The sequence below is a fragment of the Echeneis naucrates genome, chromosome 4 (assembly GCF_900963305.1).
Source record: "Echeneis naucrates chromosome 4, fEcheNa1.1, whole genome shotgun sequence".
In the NCBI taxonomy this organism is placed as follows: domain Eukaryota; kingdom Metazoa; phylum Chordata; class Actinopteri; order Carangiformes; family Echeneidae; genus Echeneis; species Echeneis naucrates.
The window spans coordinates 1,342,725-1,368,038 of NC_042514.1; the positions used below are offsets into that span (position 1 = coordinate 1,342,725).

General features: G+C 42.3%; 2 protein-coding genes and 1 non-coding gene across 4 annotated transcripts; all 3 read left to right on the plus strand.

The window, feature by feature from the left end:
* Positions 1–9,092: 9,092 nt before the first annotated feature.
* nppc (natriuretic peptide C) lies at positions 9,093–12,078 on the plus strand. Its single transcript, XM_029500710.1, has 3 exons — positions 9,093–9,242; positions 10,174–10,458; positions 11,560–12,078. The coding sequence occupies exons 1-2, from the start codon at positions 9,150–9,152 to the stop codon at positions 10,444–10,446; spliced, it is 366 nt and encodes a 121-aa protein (XP_029356570.1). The 5' UTR covers positions 9,093–9,149; the 3' UTR covers positions 10,447–10,458; positions 11,560–12,078.
* A 4,001-nt stretch (positions 12,079–16,079) lies between these two features.
* On the plus strand, positions 16,080–23,155 carry ncl (nucleolin). Of its 2 annotated transcripts, none has more exons than XM_029499739.1 (16): positions 16,080–16,230; positions 17,302–17,397; positions 17,479–17,587; positions 17,917–18,033; positions 18,422–18,676; positions 18,884–19,039; positions 19,155–19,238; positions 19,413–19,536; positions 19,736–19,872; positions 20,000–20,126; positions 20,230–20,366; positions 20,768–20,906; positions 21,245–21,387; positions 21,580–21,706; positions 21,980–22,263; positions 22,424–23,155. In XM_029499739.1, the coding sequence occupies exons 1-16, from the start codon at positions 16,213–16,215 to the stop codon at positions 22,486–22,488; spliced, it is 2,118 nt and encodes a 705-aa protein (XP_029355599.1). In that variant the 5' UTR covers positions 16,080–16,212; the 3' UTR covers positions 22,489–23,155. The 2 variants fall into 2 exon arrangements, with proteins under 2 accessions (XP_029355599.1, XP_029355600.1); XM_029499740.1 differs by having other exon boundaries at positions 20,783–20,906.
* Positions 18,196–18,332, plus strand: LOC115042668 (small nucleolar RNA SNORA57). The gene has a single exon (XR_003840705.1). It is a non-coding gene; the product is annotated as a small nucleolar RNA SNORA57 (small nucleolar RNA).
* Positions 23,156–25,314: the final 2,159 nt, after the last annotated feature.

The window sequence follows — 25,314 nt, forward strand, 5'->3', positions numbered from 1 at the left end:
TAACCTGTACGACCCCTCTGTGAGCTGGGACTTATAATGGAGGTCATTCACAGCCAGCATGTGACTTTGAGTTTTCTTTTTCTGTAGCAAATCGGATGCCGTTTCATGGCGCTTGGGTTTCTGCCTCCGTTGCTTCAGGCCCGGAAATGGAGGCGTATTTGGTGAAAAAAGATCTGTATTGAATTAGCTCCTTACTGTAAAGTCGACTGCCATTGAGCCGGAGACTCGTCAGGTCTCAGGCCAGCATGGTTTTTTCTCATCGGGTACAGATCCCAGACCTCGACCTCGACCTCATTGTTGTGCGGCCCCCTTTGTGTCACAGAAAGGTAAGCAAGGCATTCGCTTAGGGAAATCATGCAATTACATCAAACACGCAAGATTAAACGATGTTACGTCTGCAAGATTAAATCCATGCACATGAAATGAAACCTGAGATAAATGAGTTTATGAGCAGAATGCAGATTCCTAAACATTTTTAATGTGTTGTACTCATCAACACAACCACTTGTTCCACAAAAGAACACATAATTTAGAGAATATGCAAATTGAGCACATGATGTAAATGTTAAAATTCTGTATTTTGCTCTGCACTAACTTGTTCATTATAGACCTGTGTGGCCTTTGCGCAGGTCCACCTTACTTGACGTCAGAGATCACTTACTAAATAGGCAGCACATGGAGGTTTGGAGTGAGTGTTACTTGGCTAGGTTCGTCTGATTCGGGTTAGACCTCACGTTGTCAACCAGGTTTGAAATTATGCTGGTGTGCAAGTGGCGATCACAGTTCCAAGTGGCAGCTAGACTCCTAAATGCAGGTTTCAGTGAAAGGCAAAGCCACAATGGCACCTCATGCCCAGTCAGCCAGACCATTCCCTCACTTTTCCAACTTTTTTTTTTTTTTTTACTGAGAGAATCTGGCAGTGTAGGTTATGGTGACATGAAGAAAAATCTCCCAGTGGTATTATAAACAAAAAAATTAACTCTTCTGTTTTAACAACTGTGCAGTGAATGTAGCCTCAGAAGTTAAAAGTTAACAAGGAACATTTTTACACAATTTTCAGCATATATGATATCTGATAGTGGAGGTAAAGCCTAAAAGTGTGCATCTCCAAAACGGAACTGATGATATACAGATGCTTTATTTATGAAATAATACAGTTCCTCCAGGATATAAATATGTCCACCACACTTTTTTACTCAAACACACAGCACAAATGTATATTATCTGAGAGTTAAGAGCACAGGACTCTCCATTTGTAGCTTGAGCAGGTGCAAAATTGTGCAAAAAAAGTGTCTTCATTCAGAGTAGGTCAGCTAAAATAATTAAACCTGTAGCTCTTGGACTAGCTCAGATTTGAGTTAATATGGTTTTTTATTTCCAGTCAAAGACGGCAGAGCTAACTTGCAAAAGTGCCAAACTCTCTTATTTCAGTTTCTAAAAGAGGAACAGTTCCAGTTCTGTATTTGTCTTACAAGGCAGAAAAATCTACATGGTTTGTGCTGTTGCTTCACAGCAAGAAGGTTCTGGGTTTGAACTCTGGGCCTTGGCAAGTTTGCATTTTCCCCCTGTGCCTGTCGTAACTCTAAATTATCTCTATACGTCTCTGTAATTTGTAAATTAATTGATGGGTTTCAGACTCATGGAGGAAAAAATAACTTGTGCTGTTTGCTCTGTCTCTGTTTTCGAAAACATTGTGTCACAGTTCCAAAATGGTAAATAGGATTAAATGGGAGGAATAACTGATAAGATTCTTGTTACTCTCACAACTGGATGAGATCTTTACAGATCATTGATCAGGCAATAAAAGCCCTCTCAGGTGCACCTGTGACTACATGCACGCTCCAAATGTCAACCCACTGCGACCCCACCCTGCTGTTTGAGAGCTGCCATTCTGACACCTCCAGGTTGTCACTTGTCTGTCGGCCATCTTGGCTTTTGGAAACTAGCCGAAACTATATTGGAGCTGAGGAGTAGTTTCTCAGACTTCTTTTTACCACCAATCCAGTTGCCCCCTAATGGTCAGTAGGTCGAACTGAGGTTTAAGGATCTTAACATTGGATTCACTTTACAGCCCTGAAGCTCTGTCTCTGTCCACTGAGATGTAAAACTCTTATTTCCACTTTTAAGCTGCGGAGCTAAGTTTCAGCAAATGAGCCTTCAAGGTCATTGATTGTATGACTGAAATGGGCCTGAGCTCAGTTCGAACACCCATCCTTATATTTTAATTCCTTTATCGGTGCACAAGAATGAATTGTAACATGTGTTTGTCATTATTCAGTAAAAAACAATGGTTGATGAATCATTTCAAGGTGTCTGCTGGTAAGGAGTTTCAGTTTGATGCCCTAAAACTTCTTCCCTTTGAATTTCCTTTGTGGTCGCGCTGACACACATCCCTCAAGCACTGCACAGCGGTGACCTCACGTGAAGCGTCCCCAGCTTTGTATTTAAAGTTCAGCTGATGTCAGGTTACATCCCTCCCAAACACGCATGCAGTTTGACAGCCGACGTTAGTCAAGTAATTGTATCATCTGTGTCTCTCTGGATTTGATTTACACAAATTCAATGTGCAACGAATGTCAAAATTCACATCATTTGAACATTTAAAGATGACCCACGTAAACAGTTTGATATCAGGCAACACTCGCTTCGTATCAGTCAATAAAGGTGGTGTTTCAGAATAATTGCGTGATTCACTTACAGCAGCAGGTTGGATTTTGTCAAGTCCTGAAAATGACTATTAAAACTTGCAAAACCATAAATGACATATTTTACATCCTCATGACTCACTGCAACTTTTATAAGTAATTACTCATAAATTAGATATTGGGGAAACACTGTCTTCTAATAAAAAATATAATAAGGGAAACAGTGTGTTACAGTGTGTTTGTGCTGCAGCGTTCCTCAAGCAAAGAGGACACTTCATTTACAGTTGAGCAAATTATTTGGAGCCTTGAGCCAAGATTATATATCTGCGATGAAATGTCCTGTTTCCATGTGGTTTTGTCGCAGCTTGTGCCACCCAAACCCCAAACACGCATTTTTCCACATGGCTTGAGAAACACAAGTGACACACCAGTGTGAGAGTGGCTTAGAAAAACATCTCTGCCACCAAGTATGTGTGGCAGTGCTGTGAACACTGGAATAAATGCCCCTCAGAGGGTGTACTCTCCATAATAACGGCTCTGACGGTCGCATCAATAACAAAGAGGGTGATTTTAAAATTCAGATAATTACTATGATGATTGTTGTTATCTGCTAAAATGAAGCCAGCAGGAGAAACAAGCTGCCACATCGATTTCATTGGCTCAATATTTAGTGATGATGGCAAATTGTGTACGTGCCATTACAGCCGTTTCAACTGCTCAACAAAAACCCAGCGAAGTAAGAACCAGACAGCATCTCTTGTGGTCCAGAAAACAAAATATGTACAGAAATAGCTCCTGACCTAAGAGCGTCTTTCATATGTTCATTGGAATGGTTTTCCAGCTGAGACAATATGCCAAGAGAGCAATAAATTACACACGGGAAACAATCTGTGGAGCTTTTCTGTTCAATATACAAACGGCAGTGACGTGTGTTCACACATAGTGCAGCGTTGTTTAAACTGAAATCTCATCAGAGAAGAGTCATCTGTGTCCATGCCACCGTTTTTTGATGCTTGGAATCTCGGCTGTGATTTAATGATATCATGAAATGTCATGAGATGTTTCTGGAGATGACTCAACTTTTTCCACTTCTCAGTCATTTCAGTGTCTCCTCAGAAATCCTCTCACTACATTTTGGTTATGGAATTACAATAAAGTAAAAAAATACGTAAAAAAAATGCAAGTGCATGTTTTGGACTGGGCAATAAAACATTATTGTTCGTATGATATTCTACTTGTGGTCTCCTCGTCCTTTGTCTTTGGCTCAATGCATGACAGAGAGCTGAACAAAACAACAAAATTCTGACGCTCTGAGGAGAAAGTTATCCGTCACTCTGTTGCACCTGCATGACTTGATCCTCACGTGCTTCAAAAACACATACAGTGTGACGTATACTGGTTTTATAACGGGGATTCATCTGATATTTGAACTCCAATCCTGAAAACAGCGATTGGACGAACATAAATGATGATGTCACAGTCTTTGTCACATATCAATTCTTCTTCACTGCTCAGGAAACTGCACAGCAAGCTGAATTTAGAGCACTGATTTCACTAAATCATGGCTGCAGTTTAGATTTATTTAAGGCTATTTATATTTATTCCTAGATGCATTTTTAATGACCAACAAATTAGTTAAATACGAGAAACATTCTATGTGTTAGTTTACAGCTAGCACTGAAACTGAAGAAATCTGTCACTGTGTTTAAAATGAAAAATGATTCAGAAATAAAAAAAAATCTATCATTATGGAAATAAAATGGAAATTGAACTCTACTCACAAACCAGTTTTACTCTTGAGAAATCCTGCTAGTTTTCTTATATGTAAGTCAAATATTCTCATTCCAGTTAAATTTCATGGCTCGTTAAATCTGCCACCTAAATAAATTGGCCACAAAACTTAAAATGAAGAGGTCAGAGCTGACAGAACTTCCGGGGTAAAGTTCAGTGATGATCCTGGCGAGTGTGTACACGAGTCCTGACTAACGGTCGCTCTCCACCGAAGGTAAGCCTGTTATTGGCAGATGCGAAAGCCTTCAGAGCACTTATGTAAAAAGCATTAAAATTCCCCTCGCAATAAAACCGTTATTTATAGGACCATAACAGCCTTGTAGTTTGTCTTACGAAAACCCCAGAGGAGGAACCAAGACACTCAATCCTCCCATAGACACTCACTGCAAAGGCTACTGCAAACACATGGCCGCTCTGCTGCTTTGTATGATGTCCTGATGCAAACCAGTCAACTTGCTTCATTTGTTCTTTTTTTTTAGCCACATGAAAGCTACAAGAGCCATTGAAAATTAAGTGGATAAGACTTTGCGGCGAAGGCAGAGTGAGAAAAGGGAGGGAACAAAAGGATGGAGAAAATAGGTGCTCTCACTAACCCGTGTGATGTCATCGGGAAAAGCGTGTAACATTGTTAAACTATACAAAAAAAGACAAACTTGTGACACAACACTTGCGGCATTAAGGAAGAATGTGCCACTTCCTCGTTAAAATTCAAAATAAAGGAATTAGCAGTCAGAGAAAAATGTTTGTCGCGGACACAAAGTCGACAGAGTTCACCAGCTTGGTTGACATGTGAAGCGGCGCTCCCATGAGCCCCAGCATCCTCAGCTCCCACTCATTACAGGTACCTCAGAGTGTGAGTGGGATTTTCCAGTCCCAGTTGCTGAAAGGGGCAAACCCTCAATTAGTTCATATAAAGAGCTCAATGAGACTTCCTCTCGTCTTAAGTATGGGAAACAAAAGCATCTCTTCTGACGATAGCTGGCGTTGCGGCACCCCGCTGCCACAAAAAGCTGCAAAAGAGCACCAAGTCTGTTGTTTTTGGACACAATCTTGATGACAGGGCAAGCCCAGGTCTGGAAACTTGCACTTGAACGTATCAGAATTTTTTCATGGGCCTGCACACTCTGGGCGAGTGTCAGTAAGTGCATCAGATTTACAGGCGTCTCATGTGGAGGCTGATATTCTGTCCATTTTCAGCACGTTGTCATCACAGACGGACAGGTGATGTCACAGCTTCAGTTCCCGGTTTGTTCATTCGTTGGAAAGACGCCGGACTCTTCAAAGAGCTGAATAAACTAATATATGGATACAGTTTGACATCTCTGTCCCTGCTTCACAGGTCGGACAAGGTCGGGTCTAATGATTGGACGGGCAGAGTCAGCTGACTCAGTTCACCTGGCCCTCACTCGCTCTTCTACCTGCTGATTTTGTTATCACATCAACTTCTGCACATATTCCATTTATCCATGCACTTTATTTCCCAACGTTGCTGATTTCATTGTTCTCTTGTTTATCTATCTTATTTTTTATTTTTGAGAAATCACTGTCCTCTTTGTGACTTTTCATGGAATCGCTTCTTGTCGATTTCGCATGAAGAGACAAACAACGTTTCACATTTGGCCTGATAGTCAAAGGTGACTCCAGTATTCACACACTGATTCCACTTTTCTCAAAGTAAGAGCCGTAAAGGTCAAATCAAAAGAAGTGACATCTTCAGATCAAGAAGAGAGAAGAAGAAGGAAATTGTAATGCCCGCTGATGGTCAAAATGACCACGTCATCCTGAGGATGGAGTTCTGGATTGTGTCAAACTGTTAAAAGAGGAAAATGAATGGTTTAAAAAATGTGCATGTTCAGTCATCATCAGTAAATTCAGCTCCAATTTGCTCCTTTTTTGGAGTTTTGGAGGTTTAAATTTCCTTCACACTCTGTATTCTTTCTCTATCAGTCTGGTTTGCTCCGTAGCCTCCTGCTGTTGCTGGCTGATATAACACAATAGTATTTCCCAGTTCTTGAGAGGTTTTGAGTCTGTTGTTGTAGTGTCTGGTTGCTCTTTCCTGGGAAAATTCTGCATAGCAATTCCTCTATTTATTCCTGGGCATACAGGAATGAATAGAAGAGCTGGGTAATGATAATCACCGCGGCTAAGCAGAGGCAGAAGAAACGAGCACAAGCCCCGAGAGCTCAGACAAGCAGGGCGGCACAACAGTTCAATCAGGAGTGACGTCTTGGAGCCGCAGTGCAGAAACACCGACGGCTGGAACGCAACGATGAAGAGCTCAGACGAGAAAACAGCCGAGACAATAACGGGATTAGATTCCTACCACCAAAATAAAGACCTTACAGATCCCACTTATCGACGCTGTAGGATCTGCTATGCCTCAACCTGAATCCAAGTCTGACTTTTGGCTCTTGCGGCTTTAGTTTTTGTGACAGTGGTGCAGTGGTTAATGCGGCATGATGTTTTTGGCATTTCCCTGAGTTCCTCCCCAGCTTCCCTCCCCAGTCCTGAGACACGTGCATCAGGTCAGCTTTGGACTCTAAGGTGCCCGAATGTGTCCCTGTATACCAGATCAGACTGAGGACGTGTCCAGGATGTAACTCCCTCTCTGACCCTGCACTGAAGTCAGTTTGAGGGACTCTGGATTCTCTGGATCTAGGGAGGTGGTTAGCTCTGTCCTCAGTGGACACTGTGGCCTCATGCACTCTGGGTTACCTGGTGATTCTAAACTATCCACTGTCCAATGTCTCGAGATGTCCGCCCCTTGAAAAATAAGTCACCCGTCCAGGCTGAACCCTCCAATGGATTGAAAAATAAGTTCTTCCAAGTTACAGGCGACCCTTTGTGCTCTGTATCTGTGTTTCTGTCCTCCCGCTAACGTCAGCTGTGATTGGCTGCAGCACAATGAAGGATGGATGGATGCCTTTTTGCTGGATTTACAGTGTCAACATTTGTCAGTTGTGAAGCAGCTTTATACTCTTTGTTTGTCACAGTCATTCCCTGATGTGCGACCAAAGACAAAGAGCAATGCATGACTTCATTATGAAGTGCCAACATGAAGGGCAATGTCATATAAACTCCACCTTTGTTGCACAGTAAGAATTCACTGTAGAGTTATTGACTTTTGTTTTTATCCCATCGCACAGATCCTGCTCTGCTCCACACAGACACACACTTCTCCTCTGGATGGTATCGATCCAGTAAACATGGACGACGGCCTGATGGGGTATTCACTTTTCGGCACAGCAAATACTGCCACTCTGTGTTCCAAAACAGACGGTGCTGCCTGAGATCTAACAGTGTAGCTCTGCTCTTGGAGGAACCTGACGACTGCACACAATCATTCCACACAGAATAAAAAAAAAAAAAAAACTACTTTTGTTTCACATTAAAGTCTCTAGATCATTCCCGTTACACACTCAGTGGATCCTCAGTAAGGTGTCAAACACCACACCAGTCAAATAATTATATCAGCTGCAACCTGTTTTGACATAGTGTAATATAATTACACTGCAGCCTTTAAGGTTCTTCTGGACTGGACCTCTTTATTAGGGATTTTCTGAAACGCTTCATTTAACTTGAAAAGTGATACAGTCTTATACAGTGATATAATCTTTTTATATTTATATATTATATATATATATATATATATATTGTTTGAAAGATTATTCCACAAAGAGTAAAACGTGGATTCCTAAATATTCTGGTCTGATATTGTTATCAGACAATATGATCTGTTTGTATGATCTGTTTGGGATTACTTTGACTGGTCAGCCGGTTGCCTGGACTCAACCATCATCAGCTGAGTGGAGCCATGAAGCAGGTCTCAATGTCTCAATGTCAATCTGAACCAGTGCCACCCCCACACTCAGACTCATTAATGATTGTGTCTGAATGGTGGGGGGGGCACTAATTCAGCTGGCTGTGAATGCACCACACTGACACGTGTCACCAAGTCAGTTTTCCACTCATCCCTTTGCGCACAGATGGGTCAATGTGGTGCAGGAGAAGCTTCACCCGAATTTCTATTTGTGAGATTGCATGAAAACGAAATGACACTGATTGATTTGTGGTCCACTCATTCGGTCTGTGTGGAGTTTTTGCCTAATTCTGGAGGAAAAAGCAAAAAATCATCCCTTTTCCAGACATGAAGACGAAGATCAGTGGATCCTTTGAGCTTCACTGAAAGCTAAGTGGGTGTCTTTATTCCAGCTTTGTACAGCTCCATCAGGTCAACACGTCAGTCTCCCTGCAGCAGCGAAATGTGTGACCTGGTTTCTTAGAAGTCATTCATCTGCCAAAGTCGCTCCTCGGCTCTTAACGCGCAGCCTTTGAAAGCACCTTTGATTTCAGCTGCTGTGTCTAAAAAGTCCAAAGAAAGAGAAAAACATTTGGATTTTTGATAGCTCGCAGCTCGTATCTGGTTTCCCCCCAAAGCCCCGCTGACCGGAGCTTGTATCATCCAATTAATCCCTGGCATGACGCGCGCAGAGGCAGGTAGAGAAAACAGGCAGTTGGCGCGGAAGGAGGACCATTACGCAGGTTGTCATGACATCACCATGGGCTGGCTATAAAGCGCTGAGGACTCATACAGAGTTAGAGAAGCACTTGAGGAGCTTTGGAGTAAAGCACGGACTGTTTAACAGCTGACTGGCTGCTGATCCCGCCGAGCGCAGAGGAATCTCTTCCCGAACTCACCCACGCTTGGTCAAAATGAACTTGTCGTACTTGGTGGCGTGTGGACTTATGGTCACCCTGCTTTCTGTGAAGATGGGGGCAAAACCTTTATCTCAGGCACAGCAGAAGGTAAGAACTTATTCTTATGGCGGAGAAGTGAAGGCTGATGGGAGCTGAAGCTGCGTCAGGGATGAACAGCTGTTCTGTGGTTCAGCCGCCCGGGACTGTTTGTTTTACGCGTCATGTTTCATAATTTCAGTCATGCCCAGCATTTTCTTCACTCTCCGAATCTTACACTTCCAAGACATTTTCTAAAGAACATTTTACTCCTGAAGACACAGCATGTGTAGACATCAGCACCGCCCTGGTTTCTGCTCTCCAGCATCATGTCAGGTCTAGATCTTTAGCTCAAATTGAGATTAGGTGACACGAATCCAAAGACACTAAAGAATTAAAAAGCTCTGTTGCTTTTATAAGAAAAGACCTTCCAGGATGAAGATGTCCACGTTCAATCTTTTCCAGTTGTTTTCCAATTTTAACCCCGAGAGCTCAACGTCCTGTGCGTAATTCTCCCATGGAACCAATTGAATGGCACAGAAACACCACCAGCAACAACAATATTGATAATGATAATAATAATGATGATGATGATAATAATTTCACTGATTAGGTCAGGGCCAATGGAAGCACAGGAGTCGGATTCAGGCACCTGTCCTCTGTGGCTCATCTCTGAAACCTGACAATCATCAGAGCTGATGAATAAAAATCAAACTTCTTTTTTTTCTTTGTAGTTTGAATCGTGTTCATTGTTTTTTATTGTTTTCTCTGACCTAAACAACTACCCTGTCCGTCTCGGCCGTGAAGAAGCAGAAATAAACACAAAGAAATCTGGTTTCCTTCCTGGCCAGCGCAAGCGTGATTGGAAATGTTTAATTGCGCGCTAAATAGACGTTTAGTCAAAATCCGACGTCATTGTTCTGCTCAAACATGCACCAAACGTGTATTTCCATCATATCTCTTTTGCCTGAGGGAGACGGTTCTTTCTTTATCTCTGTTCCAGTCTCTTAGAAGTTTGCTGGGGGAGGAGCTGGCGGAGTTTCTGGAGTCGGAGGAGAAGGAGAGGCGGCTGGATGCTGTGCGCTCTCGGATACGGTTACTGAGGGATTTACGCGTGGACACCCGAGCCAAAGGGATGTGGGCTCGTCTCCTCAACGACCAGTCCGTGCCCAGGAAACACAAAACGGGCAACAAGAAAGGGGGCTCCACGCCGCGGAGTGGCTGCTTCGGGCACAAGATGGACAGGATAGGAACCATCAGCGGAATGGGCTGCTAGGCCGCCGGGAAGGTGAGTGTCCTTCACTTACAGCTGGAGCCTGACAGTCGGATACACAAACAGAGACAGGGGAGTGAAACTAAAGGAAGACAGGGTGTGAGGAAATGGATGGAGGGGAGAGAAGGATGGTGCAAAGGAAAGGTGGAACAGAAGGAAGAATGATACAGCCAAAATAAAAAATAAAAAAATTATCTGCAGCCTGAAAAGGACTACAGTGAGAGAAAAAGAAAGCGAGCTGCTTTCTGTGCCATCAAAGGTCTGTAACTTCTCGATGTAAAGATGCAGAGGAAAGAGGGAGGGAAGGAAAGGAGGAAGGAAGGGAGGGAAAGAGACAACAAGCAAGAAGGAAAACACGTTCAAGCAAAATTCCAGTTTTTCTTGGTTTCGGACAGTGATGACTGTCAGGTGAGTCATTCAAAGTCAAATGTCATGAACCACAGCCGCCTGACTCCTCCTCATCACAATACTGGACTGAGATGATTTGGTTGGTTTTCAGGACAGCAGGACAGTCCCACTTAGCCTGATGTTAACTGTTGTTTGGGAAGCAGCAAACAGTGTGTTTAGGAAGTTAACTGTTGTATTAACGTGGATCATCATGAGTGGCAGCATCTGCTCTGTGGAGAGAAAAGGGATATCTTGGGATTAAGGAAGGAGAGGACAGGGAGAGACGGAGGAAGGAAGCAGCACCCTGCGGTGGGCCGTGACCTTTCTGGGAAATCCGCTCTCTGACTTTGCAGAGAGCAGCAAACAGTCTGCGGCTGTGAGTGGAGTAATGAGGAAGCCATAGGTGGTGCACAATTAGTGCTCAGGCTTGAGGCCTTTTGTTGCGGTCGTGGCCAGCCGTGAGTTCCTGATGGGGGAGTGTGATGTTGTGACTAATGTTAATGAGTATGTGTGTTTTTCCTCTGTTGAGTCGGATCATTCCTCCCCGTGGAGCGTATCATAGTTTGTCAGAGGTGAAACGGTCGAGCGAAGAGTCACAGAGCAGAAAACCAACGAGTCCATGTGGAGATTCCCAGAGTGATCTGAGGAGAAGATGATGTGTTTATTGTGTTTTCTCTGAAGGCTCCGTCTAACCTTCCTCCTCCTCCTTGTCCTCATGTCTCTCCCCAGATCTCTGGACGATTGGTTTGGACACCACAAAGTTGTCCTCAACTGAGGAGAGGAAAAAAGAAAAAACTCATCAAGGGACAGATTTTCGGTACGAAAGTCACCATGACCAGCATAAACAAGGACTGAGACGACAACGCTCCAATATATATGTGTGTGTGTATGTATATATATATATATATATATACACACACACACACACACATGTATATATGTGTGTATATATATATATATATATATATATATAACACCACATATACATAAGACATAAGCAGGTATATATACATACATGTATACTTTAGAAAATGGTCAATGGATGCATACGACAAAATGGCAGGCAAAGGTGTAAAAACTACAAACTGCAAAAGCTGTATATTGTTGCTGCTGCTGTACATTCATGTACTTCATCCTCCCCCTGCATAAATGTATTTATGTTTAAAAAAACTATTTATATGTTTATAAAAAAGAGATATTTATAAATATGAGTTTTATTTATGTAACATTTTGAAAATGGACGCAAACTGCAGGTCAATTCTGTTTGTAACTTTTTTTTTTCTTTTGTCTCAAATCGTTGTAAATGTTTTCAAAAATGATAAAAAAGAACTTTCCATGTGCACTTAAATGCGTCTTCTCTGTCTGGGTTTTTATATCTCTGTGGATTTGGTCCCTCTCAGTGACTGAGTGTTTTCTGATGGCTCTCAGGGGAAAAGGAGCTGAAACCATTTCTGCACAGGGCAGGTTTTGAGAGCAAGTAAAGGTTTTACACCACATCTACCCATCCATTATCCATCCTTCTGTGGACTGAGGATCATCTCAGACTAAAACCATCAAGCTGAGGTCTTTTCATACGATACGACTCGGTTGTTCTGGAGAGTTCACTTCTTTTTCCCCAAACTGGACTTGAAGCAGCTGGAGATGGAGCCTGAGGTGAAACGTTTACAGCAATGAGCTTTAATCAACACAAAGTGTCGTACAAACACCACATCCTGCCATCACACTGTGACCTGCAGGGACCAAAGGACGATCACAGGAAGTCCGCGAGTCTCACAAATCAGATGCATGTTCATGTTCATCAGACCCAGAGGAAGAAGCTGAACAGATGAAGAGAGTCTTTGAGAATGGAAGGTTTTCAGATTATTTTGAGCTATTTCAGCAGCTTTACAATACTGATTATTTTGTTGCATGTCTGTACTTATATGGCAGAGTTTCTGAAATGAAAGGCATGAAATAAAACATCATTTAGATAATTAAGTTAATTAGGTTGAAGAACACAACTTTAAAAAGTTTTTTTATGTTGATTAAAATGACTCTTTCTTGTGAACGGGTCAGTGAAAAACCTGACACAGCTAGAGAAGCCAATTAACTGTGGGAGTCCATGATGTGGTGTTAATGGTTATCTGCAACTATTAAAGCTCCGAGCTACATTTACACTCTAAAACACAAAAGCAACACAAACACCTCAAATAGTTGGTGTGACCACTGAACAGTAGTCACAAAGCCCTGACAGGAGAGAGGAGACAGAATGGACAATAATGATAAGACCTGTCAGACTCAAATGAAAAGAGTCCTCCAACGGGAAAGTTGCTAAATGTACCAGAGCGGCACCAGCGCTCCACACTGTGAGCTTCACAAAGTCCATATCTGTTAAATCCATTAAAAGTTAAAGCACCAAAGGGCAGCGAACAAAGTTAAACCACCTTGGGAGAAAACACAAACTCATATAAGAGCTGTAAAGTCTGGCAATTGGTCTGAATGGCTGCATAACAGAAGGGTAACGTGGGTAATATTTTATGGGGCAGGTTTCTCACACACGGTGCAGACACAATAAAACCTTGAGGTTTTATGTCCCTTTCCTGCAAATCTGAAATATCTCCAGTCATAAATGTATTTTAATACCATAAATCTCTTATATGATCATATTGAGTGATTTCTGTGCTTTTACTGCATTTTGTAAATCCAATAGATAATTTTGAGCCCTATTTTTGAAGCGTTAATTGATTTATAAAATGCATGTTATACAAATGTATTATTATTTTAGTGTGTTTAGACTTCCTTTACTTCCCATTCCATGAGTAGATCTGCTACTTTTCTCTTATAGATGGATATTCATGTTTGTTTCTGCTCATCACTTGAGTATGTTCCACTGCTGCTCTTCTTTTAGACTCTCTGAAGCTCAATAAACACACCATAAAAACATTTTAGTAATTACCTCCATTAACAGGGAGGCAGATGCAGTCAAAGGAAGCATCTTCAGAAACATTATTAAGGATTTACCGCTGCGTGTTTAAATATAACAGTGGAACGCTTTGGGTGGTTTTCTTTCAGTAAAAATTGAATTTTCTGATGATAAAGGAAATCCCTTCTGACCTCACATACAATGCATTCATTGTTTTCTATTCATCGGATTCACTCATTTTAATCCAGCAGCAAACGGCAGGTACAGACAAGGCGGGAAGGAGGGGGCGTTCTGAGGAGAGGAATTGGTTTGTTCAGCTTACGAATTCAGCGCAGTTCATTTGAAAAAACAGCGGGATGATAGTATAATTAAATGAACGACTAGAAAAAGGTCTGCTGTCCCAAATGGGTTCATTCTCATATCCAATAAATAATAAAACACACCTGAAATAGGCTAATTTGCTGTACAGAGCACAGTGAATCAGGTACATGACCTCAGGTACGACTCAGGCGGGGTCCGGCTCATCTCTTTTGGGGCTCTGAAAAGATAAGTACACATTAATGGCTGGACAATGGCCTGCACTGTACTTGGGATGTTAAATCTTTTCTTATTTTAACATTGTTTTCTGTGTTGTTGCCTCACTGTAAATTCATTATTTTGTAGTTTCCATCTTTATAACTGTATGAGTATTCAGATCAATACATACTGAAATAATTTTGTGTGCATGTACCTTGTTCCTAGTATATGTTTCCCTGTTAGTGTCCTGTGAGGATGATGAAACGGACCCCTTTTTATTTCTGCTCGAGTGGCTGTCACCTGAAAATGTGCTTGTTGCACCATACAGTCAGATTTGCCCAAAAAGAGCAAGACTTCCTCTCAACACCAGGTTCAATCCACAGCTCAAAGACAGAGATGCTGGAAGAGAACATGATGGAGATGAATGTGCGTCTTCATGCACACGAGTGCTGCTTGGAAGTCTGAAGAGACATTCATTGGAAAGACCTTTCTCACAGCACTTCGAGCAATGACAGGATGTTGAAATGTTTTTTCATCTCTTCTGTCCTCATCATGCATTCACAGATTAAATTATTCAGAGTTCATTTTGAGAGCAATTCCATATTCACCTATCAAAGGAAGTCCCATCCCACCACAGTTCATGATCCACAAAATACTTTATACACCCAACACTTGATTATCAGCAGCATGGAGATCTCCATTGTTATAAATTCAATGAGATTGAACGATATATTTTTTTTTCCAGCTGGTGCCGTTTGAAATAAGTCAGGGATGTAAAATGCAATGCTGCCTCTGTGTGGTGTTGAAGGTTAATTACTTACATGTGCTGCTCAGTGTCTTCTGGGAATCTGCTGATTGGACAAAGCCTTGAGGCCACGCCCTCATATAAATTCAAAAACAGAAAGACTAAATCAGATTAGATTAGATTATGATAGATAGATAAATAAATAAGTAGATACACAAATATAAAACTGTTTGGTATTATGTTTAATGCTTTATGTAAAATTGTACGTAAGGATCACAAAGAGCTACACAAAAATACTAAATGGACGTTGTTATCAAATATTCCAATGTCCATATTAAAACCATTATATTTTAGAAGACAGGTGCTTCTAATGTTCAGGAAACTTGATGTACATCATCATTACTTTTTACTCAATAATGGATAAACATTTTTCATATTTTCCTGGTGTATAAATATTAAAGTTGGATTAGAAGAAAAGGGAATAAAAATGGAAACAAAGTGTGATTGATTGTGCTTATTTGGTGTTATATTACCTGATCTCCATGTCCTCCTGGTTTGGCTGTGCTCCACGTGGTCGTCCGCACACACACGTGGTTGACGGTTGATAGCAACTGGCCCAGACCACGTGGTTCATATAAACAGCTGCATGGAGCATAAAGCCTCCACAGAGAGGGACCAATACAACACACAACACAAAACGTTCAACACGGCCTCGGGTTAAAAACAAAAAATAATAATAGGCCTTTATAAGAGCAGCATTTCTGAAAAAAAGTTATAAATGACAAATCCAGTTTGACATTTTCACGTAAAATTATGGTTAATAGTTCAACAAAAAAAAGAATATTCGAATTAATTCGCGCTAAAGAAAATGTTATTTTATTTTTATTCATTTAAAAAAACCTGTGATTTAAAATAATAATAATTAAAAAAAAAAAAAGTAAAAAGTAAAACTACGTCAGCTGTCCGAGCGAGTGAGCGACGCGCGGGCACGATATTTAAAGACGATAAACTCTCTGGGCTGCGATTGGCCGAGCGCGCCGTGTGGGCGTGTCGGCGTGCACGCGCAGATCGGTGGAGTAAGCGGCGCCTCCCGGCTTCCGTCAGTCTTTCCTGTCCAATGTCCCACCGAGGCGGCCGAGCCACGTGCGTCTGAGAGCCATTTCGACCGTCGTCTGCGAACAGTCCGTTTTCTCTTTGTGCTGAAACACACGGCAGCACCATGGTGAAATTAGCCAAGGTAAGACAACACGTCTATTCCCGCTGCTTGGGGATTTTCTCTGTTTTTTGGAGTGGGGGGGGGGGGGGGTAAAAAAATGGTTTCCAGCCGGAGGCCTCCGCAGATAAGTTGGTGCGTTTGTGGAGGAAAATGAAAAAAATCGAAATGGCTGGGGCGGTGACACCGATACTTAACATCTCCATTTCATACTCAAATTCCCCTTCTCTTAATGGTCATGGTGCTTCTGTGCCGGCGGCCGGCTGGAGGGGGTCGGATCGTCCTCATGAACGTTTCTTCTCCGTGGAGAGCAGCCATGTTGGTGCTGCTGCTCCGGCCTGCTAACGTTAGCTCACTACGCAAGACGGCGTTCAGTCGATTTTCAAGCACGGTGAATAAAGGCAACGTTAACCACAGCTCGATTTGGGAAATTTTAACAGATAGTTATTAAATACAGGACAAGAACCGAAAGGTTTATGTCCACCCCCCCTTCCATCTGTGCTAGCACGTAGTTGGTTAGCCGTTAGCATTAGCACGCTGGTTGACGGTTCGAGTGTAGCTCGAAGCTAATCCCCCTCCGAGCTGTTAGCATGCTAATTAATTAGTTTTTCTTTTCCTCCGCCGGTGTGGAAAGTTGGAGTAGGAGCCTGTTGGTCTGCTCTCGTTAACGTCGTGTTTTAAAATGCTCGAAACGTTAAAAAATTAAAATAAAAAAATAAAATTGACCCCAACGTGTCAGACGTCCACTTCCTGTGCTCCACGTGGGTTGTGCGCCTGCTCCGAGACGCACGAGGTGACAAACCAAAGGCAGGTTAGCGCCATGGCTGTCTTCCTTTAACCTGGTTCCTGCAGCCAACCCTGATCGACTGATAAAATCACCGCAGCCTTCATCTTTCACGGGGCCTTATTTGTTTTGTTTTATTTCTTTTAAGCATCACATGGTGAACCAACCCCCCCCCCCCCCCTTGGGAAAAAAAAAAACGTGAGCCAGCATGCATGGATTGCTTTACATCCAAATCTTATTCAGAGGATAGGCACATGCTTTGAATGTAAATATAATCTTTTTTTATTTTCATATTGCTCCTTTTGTTGCAGGCAGCGAATAAGACTGCAGCCCAGAAGAAAAAGGCCCCACCGCCTAAAGAAGTGGAGGAGGAATCTAGTGAAGAGGAAAGCAGTGAGGAGGAAGAGGTACATTATGTTTGGCTGCAGTCGTTAATCTTTGTGTTTGCTCCCGTTGAGTAGCTTGACAGTATGTTATATCTACGATAGACTCCTCCACCTAAAGCCGTGAAGAAAGCCACACCAGCTAAAGCCGGCCCTGTTAAGAACGGCACTGCTGCCAAGAAAGCAGAAAGTGAAGACGACGATGATGATTCTGGTAAATAATGATTTTGAGATAAGAATTTGTTTTTTTTGTAACAGCTCACAAGTGCTGGTGACACTCAACTATTGCATTTCAACCTCTTACAAAGTCAGATTATTAGGAGGAAAATTGATCAGTGCATGTTTTTGGGGGAAACTGGGTTTGTAGTACTTTTACACGGGTGCTGAACTAGATATGATCACAATTGCTCCACGTTATTGTCTGAAAATGGACTAGTCCACCATTTCATTTTCACTGTGAACAACTGTGTTCAGTGATAGTACAGTGTAAGGATGCAGGGAATCTTTTTTTATCATTGAGGTTTTTGGTTTTGTCACTTGCAGAGGAGGAGTCTGAAGAGGAGGCCCCCCCAGCAAAAAAGACCCCTGCAAAAGCTACACCAGCCAAGGCAGCCCCCGCAAAGACTGAGGAGTCTGACGACGATGAAGATGATGATGATGGTATGACTTGAATATAGAAAACTTTTGTGGTACTGGATTTTTGTTTGCATTAAGTGTTTGTAAGAAATGACTAAAGCCCTGTTGCGTGATATCTGTAATAAAGTTAATGAAATCGTTTCAGTGTGCCTAATGTTTACATCATAAGTGAACATATCCACACACCCTCCATTTCTTGGCATGCATGTGTTGTTCAGTACTCATGTGTGTTATGTACGGAGGAAAAATAAATGCAGTGCTATGTCTTCGGTGCCGGTGTGTGTTATTGTCTGCCGGTTCTATCCTCAATCGCTGCAACACTCTGCTCTTTAGTGGCCATTGGTGTCTAAAGAGTTTTTTTTTTCTCTCTCTCACAAAGATAAACTAACATGAAATTCTTTACTTTGTCCAGATGAGTCAGAAGAAGAGGCCCCACCACCCAAAAAGGCAGGAAAGGCTGCAGCTAAACCTGCTGCCAAACCTCCAGTGAAGGCCAAACCTGCAAAGGAGTCCTCTGAAGATGAGGATGATGATGAGGATTCAGAGGAAGAGGCACCCCCTCCCAAAAAGGCTACTCCTGCAAAACCAGCTGCCAAGAAAGTTGCTAAGGCCAAGCCTGCCAAGGAGGAATCTGATGATGATGAAGACGACGATGATGATGAAGAGGGTTAGTTCAAATCCCTGGTTTGTTTATTTTGGTAATACTACGTTGGTGTGATTCTGGACCTGGAAACCAGCTGTGACTGCATGATGATCAACAAGGGACTTAATACTGATCTCGTATGATGTCACCTTTTTACTGTCTGATTTGGTCGTCATTTTAATGATGTCATGACGACCACCTGACACAGCTGACCATATTTATGCATTTTAGATTCGGAGGAGGAGATGGATACGACTCCTGCTCCACCAGCTGCCAAGGGAAAGAAAGCAGGCATGGTCAAGGCCAAGGAGGAGTCTGAAGAGGAGGAGGAGGATGACGATGACGACGAGGAGGATGATGATGATGATGATGATGAGGAAGAAGATGGTGAGTTTTTCCACATTGATCAGACATTTTTATATATGTGATCTGGCTGTTTGTATTTTGGCTTGAATTGGTTGCAGTCTCAGAATTAATCAGTGAAACTCTTGTGTTGCAACAGAAACCCCAGTGACCCCAGGAAAGAGGAAGGCTGATAACAAGAAAGACACACCACCTGCCAAAAAGGCCAAGTCAGAAGGTGAAGGTAAGGATAAGTACAATAACCGCCAAGCCAAGTTTCCACTCGTTATGATGACAACAAGGGACTTAATACTGATGTGTGATGTCACCTTATTACTCTGACTCAGTTAGTCAATGTGGCTAATTTAAAGATATTTTAAACATGTAATAATGTGACTTGTTTGCTCTAATTTTTCAGGGTTCTGTCTGTTTGTTGGAAACTTGAATTCCAACAAAGATTTTGAAGAAATCAAATCAGCTCTGAGGAAATTCTTCTCCAAGAACAGCCTTGAGGTTGCTGATGTTCGGTTAGGAGGCTCTAAGTAAGGATTCCTTAAAATACATTAAGAATTTATAGCTGAACAGTTAAAATTAACTCTGGGTTTAATTATTAGATGGCAAAGTCTGACTATTCCTGTTAATTCACATTGAGTAGTGAAGTACAGTAGAAAGGATATGCAGATTTTTTTATTTTATTTTTACAAGAATATGTAATTTTTTTTCTCTGACTTGCCACGGCAGGAAATTTGGCTATGTGGACTTTTCCTCAGAGGAGGACATGCAGAAGGCCCTGGAGCTCAATGGCAAAAAGGTCATGGGTCAGGAGCTGAAGCTGGACAAGGCCCGCAGCAAAGACAGTTCACAGGAGGGCAAGAAAGGTAATGGACACAATGGTTTAAAAGTCAGTCTGCATTTATGGGCTGTCAGCTGAGACGGTTTAAAGACTGTCCTAGAAGAGCAAACTCTGTCCCATTACCTGTACTTATGGTAGCTTCTGTCCCACAGAGAGAGATGCAAGGACATTGTTTGTAAAAAATCTTCCCTTCTCTGCAACTGCTGATGACCTGAGGGAGGTCTTTGAAGATGCAGTTGATGTCAGACTACCTCCAGGCCAGAACGGTTCAAACAGAGGGTAAGAATAAAATTCCTGTAGGAGACTGACCTCATCAGCATTTTAAAACTCATCTTGAAGGGTGTAATTGAGTCTAGATGAATAATTCTTTCTCTGTTGACAGCATTGCCTACATTGAGTTCAAAACGGAGGCTGAAGCAGAGAAGATGCTGGAGGAAGCCCAGGGAGCTGATGTACAAGGGAGGTCCATCATTGTTGACTATGTTGGAGAGAAGAGCCAGAAGGGGGCAAAGACTGCAGGTAAACTTCAACTCTGACATCTTAAATATTTGAGACTGGTACTGGGATAATGGACAGATCAGTATAGTCCTGCAGTGAAGAATAAAAGATCATCAGTTTACAGGCATCATGATGCAATCGCTGTAAAACAGTTAGGCATTAGGTAAGAAGAGCCACTATGGGTACTGAATACTAATGTGTTGCATAGAATTTACGTGTGCTTGATTGTGAGCAGAAAAGTTCTTAAATCTCCTACTTATACCAAATGTGGAAAAGTGTCATTGAGCCTCAGAATTCACAGAAGGACATTTGAAATGCGGCCAAGCAAACACTTTGTTTTGGATAACGATTTCAGGTGGCGAAGTATTGATCTGGTCCACAATCAAAGAAATTTTGTCTCATGAGATTCTTTTCTCCTGTAGGAGGAGGAGGAGCAGGAGCAGCCAGTAAGACTCTGGTAGTGAATAATCTCGCCTTCAGCGCCACAGAGGAAGCTTTACAATCTGCCTTTGAGAAGGCCGTGTCTATAAGAATCCCACAGAAAGACGGCAGAGCTAAAGGGTGAGTATCTGTGGACTGAACATGCTCATCCTCCTCTGGATTAAAATTAAATCGGTATCATACTTTGCATTAAATCTCAAACCACTACACCTTCTCATGAGCTCCACTTGATCTGACCCATGATTCTGCATGGATTCGCACGAGAAGCAGAGCGAGTGCACAGGTAGAACGGGCTCACCCTCCTCTCAATGGGTGGTGCCAATGTCTGCTGTGCAACAGCTAAAACTGTCTGGGGAATCATTTGAGTGAAATTGGTTAGGTGCTGTAAAATTCATCAGTAAATGATGCTTTTAGGTGAACTCTCTTTTCTTTTTTTTTCTTTTTTTTTCTCTCCATAGTTTTGCATTTGTGGAGTTTGAGAGCACAGATGATGCTAAGGAAGCCATGGAAAACCTCAACAATACGGAAATTGAGGGTCGGTCAATCAGGCTGGAGTTCAGCCAGAACAGTGGCGGCAGAGACAGTGGAAGAGGAAACTCAGGTGCTTTTTCAAACTATAATCCCAAATTGAATTGGCCAGATGTGATGAAAACTTGAAATCTCCTGAAATTCTGTGAGGATTTAAAGATAGTCAAGTCCTGATCTGGTCTGAATAAAATTCAAATGGGATGTTTTGAATAAAATCTGAGCCCGGAAAAGATTTGATGGCTTTTTTTTTTTCCTTTAAATCCAGGTCCAACAAAAACCCTCTTTGTGAAGGGACTGTCTGAGGACACAACTGATCAGACTCTTAGAGAAGCCTTTGAGGGCGCCGTGGGAGCCAGAATAGTCACAGACAGAGACACAGGCTCATCAAAGGGGTAAGTAAGAGCCGTTATTCCACCATCTGGCTGTTGATGCTTCTCGTGAGCACCGATCTGTCCACTAGTGGCAGCGTTTGGATTCGCATGAGAAGTAGAGCGAACTCGCAGTTAAACAGGCAGCTACCTTGGTGGCAGTTGCCCATGTCTGATGTGAAACAGCAACTATTTTTCTGTTGTTGGTGAAAACAAACCACGATAGTTTTTTCTTCTTTAGTTTACATGTTAGTTTTAGTGAAGGATACATTAACCCTCCTTTGTCTCGGTCTGCAGCTTTGGCTTCGTGGACTTCGACAACGAAGATGACTGCAAGGCAGCTAAGGAGGCAATGGAGGACGGTGAGATCGATGGCAGCAAGGTGACCCTGGACTACGCCAAACCCAAAGGCGACGGAGGCTTCCGTGGAGGCAGAGGTGGTGGCGGCGGCAGAGGAGGCCGCGGTGGGTTTGGGTTCGGTGGATTCGGTGGCCGCGGCGGTGGCGGTAGAGGAGGAGGAAGGGGAGGACCGCGTGGAGGACGTGGTGGTGGACGTGGAGGCGGACGTGGTGGCTTTGGAGGTAAAGGAAACATTTGGTTCTAAAATTGCTCAATGTACGATCTGTCAGTCCTGCTGGCAGTTCAGGAAATTCTATTGACGTAACTGTTAAATGAAATGCTCGCTCACTCGCTCGCTCTGCTGCTGTTTTTATTAAATAAACCTCGTTTATTTAATTTCAGGTGGAAGAGGCGGCGGTGGATTCGGATCCAAACCCCAGGGGAAGAAAATCAAGTTTGATGACTAAGTCCTTGGTCTGTTTTACCTTTTGAATGGACTCTGGTTTCATCAATCTACAGAGCTTTTGGACATTCCAGAAAGCGTCATATTTAACTGTTAACGGGCATTTTAGCCCTTTATTTAGATCCTTCAACTGTTCCCCATCCTTGTGTGCCAGAATGGTACTTTTGACCCTCTCAGCTCAAGGACTCTGTGCAAGTACTGAATGTCCTGAATGCAAACCTGCACCTCTCACCCTCTTTAGCTTACTTGCTTTTCAGAAGGAGTAAAATGAAATGGGTCTGGCAAACAAGTTTGCTGTGAAAGAAAGAAATGCGCGTCTTTGTCAGATACATTGTGTAAATTTAAACAGTTTGTATGATTTAATTTTACCTTTTGTAAAAAAACAAACAAAACAAATACACTTGTATCCATGTTTTTGTTTTTATTTTGTCATTTAGTTTGCTTTAGATGCCAAGTTTTACTGTAATGTGCAAAGCATATTTTGATAGGTTTGAGAGTTGGCTTGAGTGACGAAGCTGTTGTCATGTTTTGTTTTTCGGTGGGGCACAGTCAGTGAGTCAGGATGAATGACTTATCTATGTAACATAAAATATTTGTAGTGCATTGACTAATTTTCCCATCTGAGAATCTGACGATTTTCATGTGATTGAATAAAACCTTGTAGGTGGTGATTTTTTAAATGTCTCTCTTCATTACACTCCAGATCTGAGTCATCTGACTTTCGGATTGACTTTACTTCAAATCTGTCAGCTCTGAGATAACGGCCGAACTGAATTGACTCTGGTTGTTGAAGTGGGGGGGGGGCACGGGTTCACAGCAGGAAGACTCTGGTTCCCTCAAGCTTCCTCCCACAGAGTCCAAAGAATCACAATGGTTGAATTTCTACACTATAAACATGTATTTATGCAGCACCAAGTCATAAAGTTACATGAAGGCACTTTACAGATAGAGCAGGTCCAGACCAACAGCTCCCCCATGAGCAGGAGAAACTTCCTTTAAGGGGGGTGGGGGCCTGCTGGTCTGAGAGACGTGGGGGCCAAAGTTGGGTAGAGTAGTGAAAGAATGAGAGCAATATATTTTATATATACCTTAGGGGGGGTCTGCAACTGAAGGGACATTTTACCAATTGCAAAAAAAACAATCTTTGTTCACATCAACAGACGGACAAATGATCTGAAAATGGTTCAGCCGTCTGCTGGATGTCAAACCGTTCACCAGGTGGCAGCATCAGTCAGCAGTCAGGAGGGGGAACTGCTGGACACTGAACCTTCAGCTGTGTGAGCTTTTCTGGGGGGGGGGGCACAGGTCTGAAACATGGAACCCCCCTCAGTGTCAATGATTGTTATTATGGACCTACTGGATGCTCAGTCAGTGGAGGGAGGCCTGACCCCTGAGCTGCCCCCCACCCTCACTAGGTGTCTCATCTCAGTGACAGAACTGATTTGGAGGTGGGGGGGCTCAGTGTCAGCTGAACGGGGGCCTTTGTTTGTGAAGGTGGAAGGTGCTGATGATGGCCCCAGTGAATACCTCCATTTACAGAGCTGTTGCCCCCCCCCCCCCCCCCCCCCCCCCTGCGGCGTTGTGTCTTCCTACCTGAGTTCAGCTGCTGTTATCTGCTCGTTCTTATTAATCCGTCTAACTGAGGATAAAGAAAACAGTTTCATTCTGGAGTCAATCATCCATTTGAAGAGCGCAGAGATTCAGACTTCACCTCATTTGTTTGTGGGCTGCCCCCCCCTCCTTTAAAGGTACTATACTGCTCACAATGGATCTTTGTCAGCTACCTGGTGTCCTATAGCACCAAGTCATTCGGGGGGGGGGCTGGCTGCACCGCCTTCATCTGGACTCAAACAATAATGAAGTTTCTTCACATTTGCTGAATTTACTGAGCTGAGTCGGTAGCTGAGCTTCTCTCCGGTTCAAGTCCAGATCATAAAACTTAATATTAATTTAATATATTAATAATTTTATATTATCTTATTTTTGTTCACACAACTCTGTAAAAACATGTTTTTATTACATTTAGTTTTTTTTAAGTCAAATTTGATTAACAATATTGTTTTTTAGTTCTGTTTTTGTTGTGATTTAATCCATAATATTTTAAACTAACTTCTTTGTGTGACTATGTTCTTAAAATGTTTGCTTTTCATTTTGGTTTTTTCAAGTTCTTTCTGTCACTGCAATAAAATCTGCACTCTGGACTAATTTCATTAAAATTTTTGTGGTCTACTGGAACGTTTTTCTTGTCATCATTTTCTATTATTATTTTTTAGCACTTCTACTCTTTGTTTCTATTCTTGTATTTCATCTATACCTGTGCCTGCTGATGTAACGACAAATTTCCCATAAGTGGGATGAATAAAGAGCAATCTTATCTTTTTGCCTTTTATGAGGTTCATGTGACATAAACCATCTATGTATATTCTTCTTTATGTGTTTTATGATAATCATTCATAGAAACTGGGGGGTTTGGGGTTAGAGTCCGGTCCTGATTGGATTCAGGACTGGGCACCACAGATCAGAAGAGTCTGAGGTAAAATGAATCATCCCAGCAGTGTGCGGTGGTGATAACTAAATCAGGTGTGAAGAGGTAAGACAACTCCCACAGAGTATTTATTTACAGTTTCTTTGGAAAGGAAACTCCTAGTTTTCTTTTCATCGTCAGTTCCATAAAAGTTGATCAGTTCTTTCAAAATCCTCCATAAAGTTTAGAGTTTACAGAACACAATGTGTCTGGTAAAAGGCCACCAAAACACTGATTTCCAAAGGTTGTTGTCAAATCTCTTTTATTGCCTGAATGTGAAACCTGAATGTGTGGTTCCTCTATAAA

What these genes read in the sequence shown, in the direction of transcription:
- ncl (XM_029499739.1), top strand. An exon ending in CGATGAAGATGATGATGATG is followed by an intron (nt 18,034 to 18,421) that starts GTATGACTTGAA and finishes TACTTTGTCCAG; the next exon opens with ATGAGTCAGAAGAAGAGGCC. An exon ending in AAAGACGGCAGAGCTAAAGG is followed by an intron (nt 20,907 to 21,244) that starts GTGAGTATCTGT and finishes TTCTCTCCATAG; the next exon opens with TTTTGCATTTGTGGAGTTTG.
- nppc (XM_029500710.1), top strand. Translation starts at nt 9,150, where the DNA reads ATGAACTTGTCGTACTTGGTGGCGTGTGGACTTATGGTCACCCTGCTT. An exon ending in TATCTCAGGCACAGCAGAAG is followed by an intron (nt 9,243 to 10,173) that starts GTAAGAACTTAT and finishes TCTCTGTTCCAG; the next exon opens with TCTCTTAGAAGTTTGCTGGG.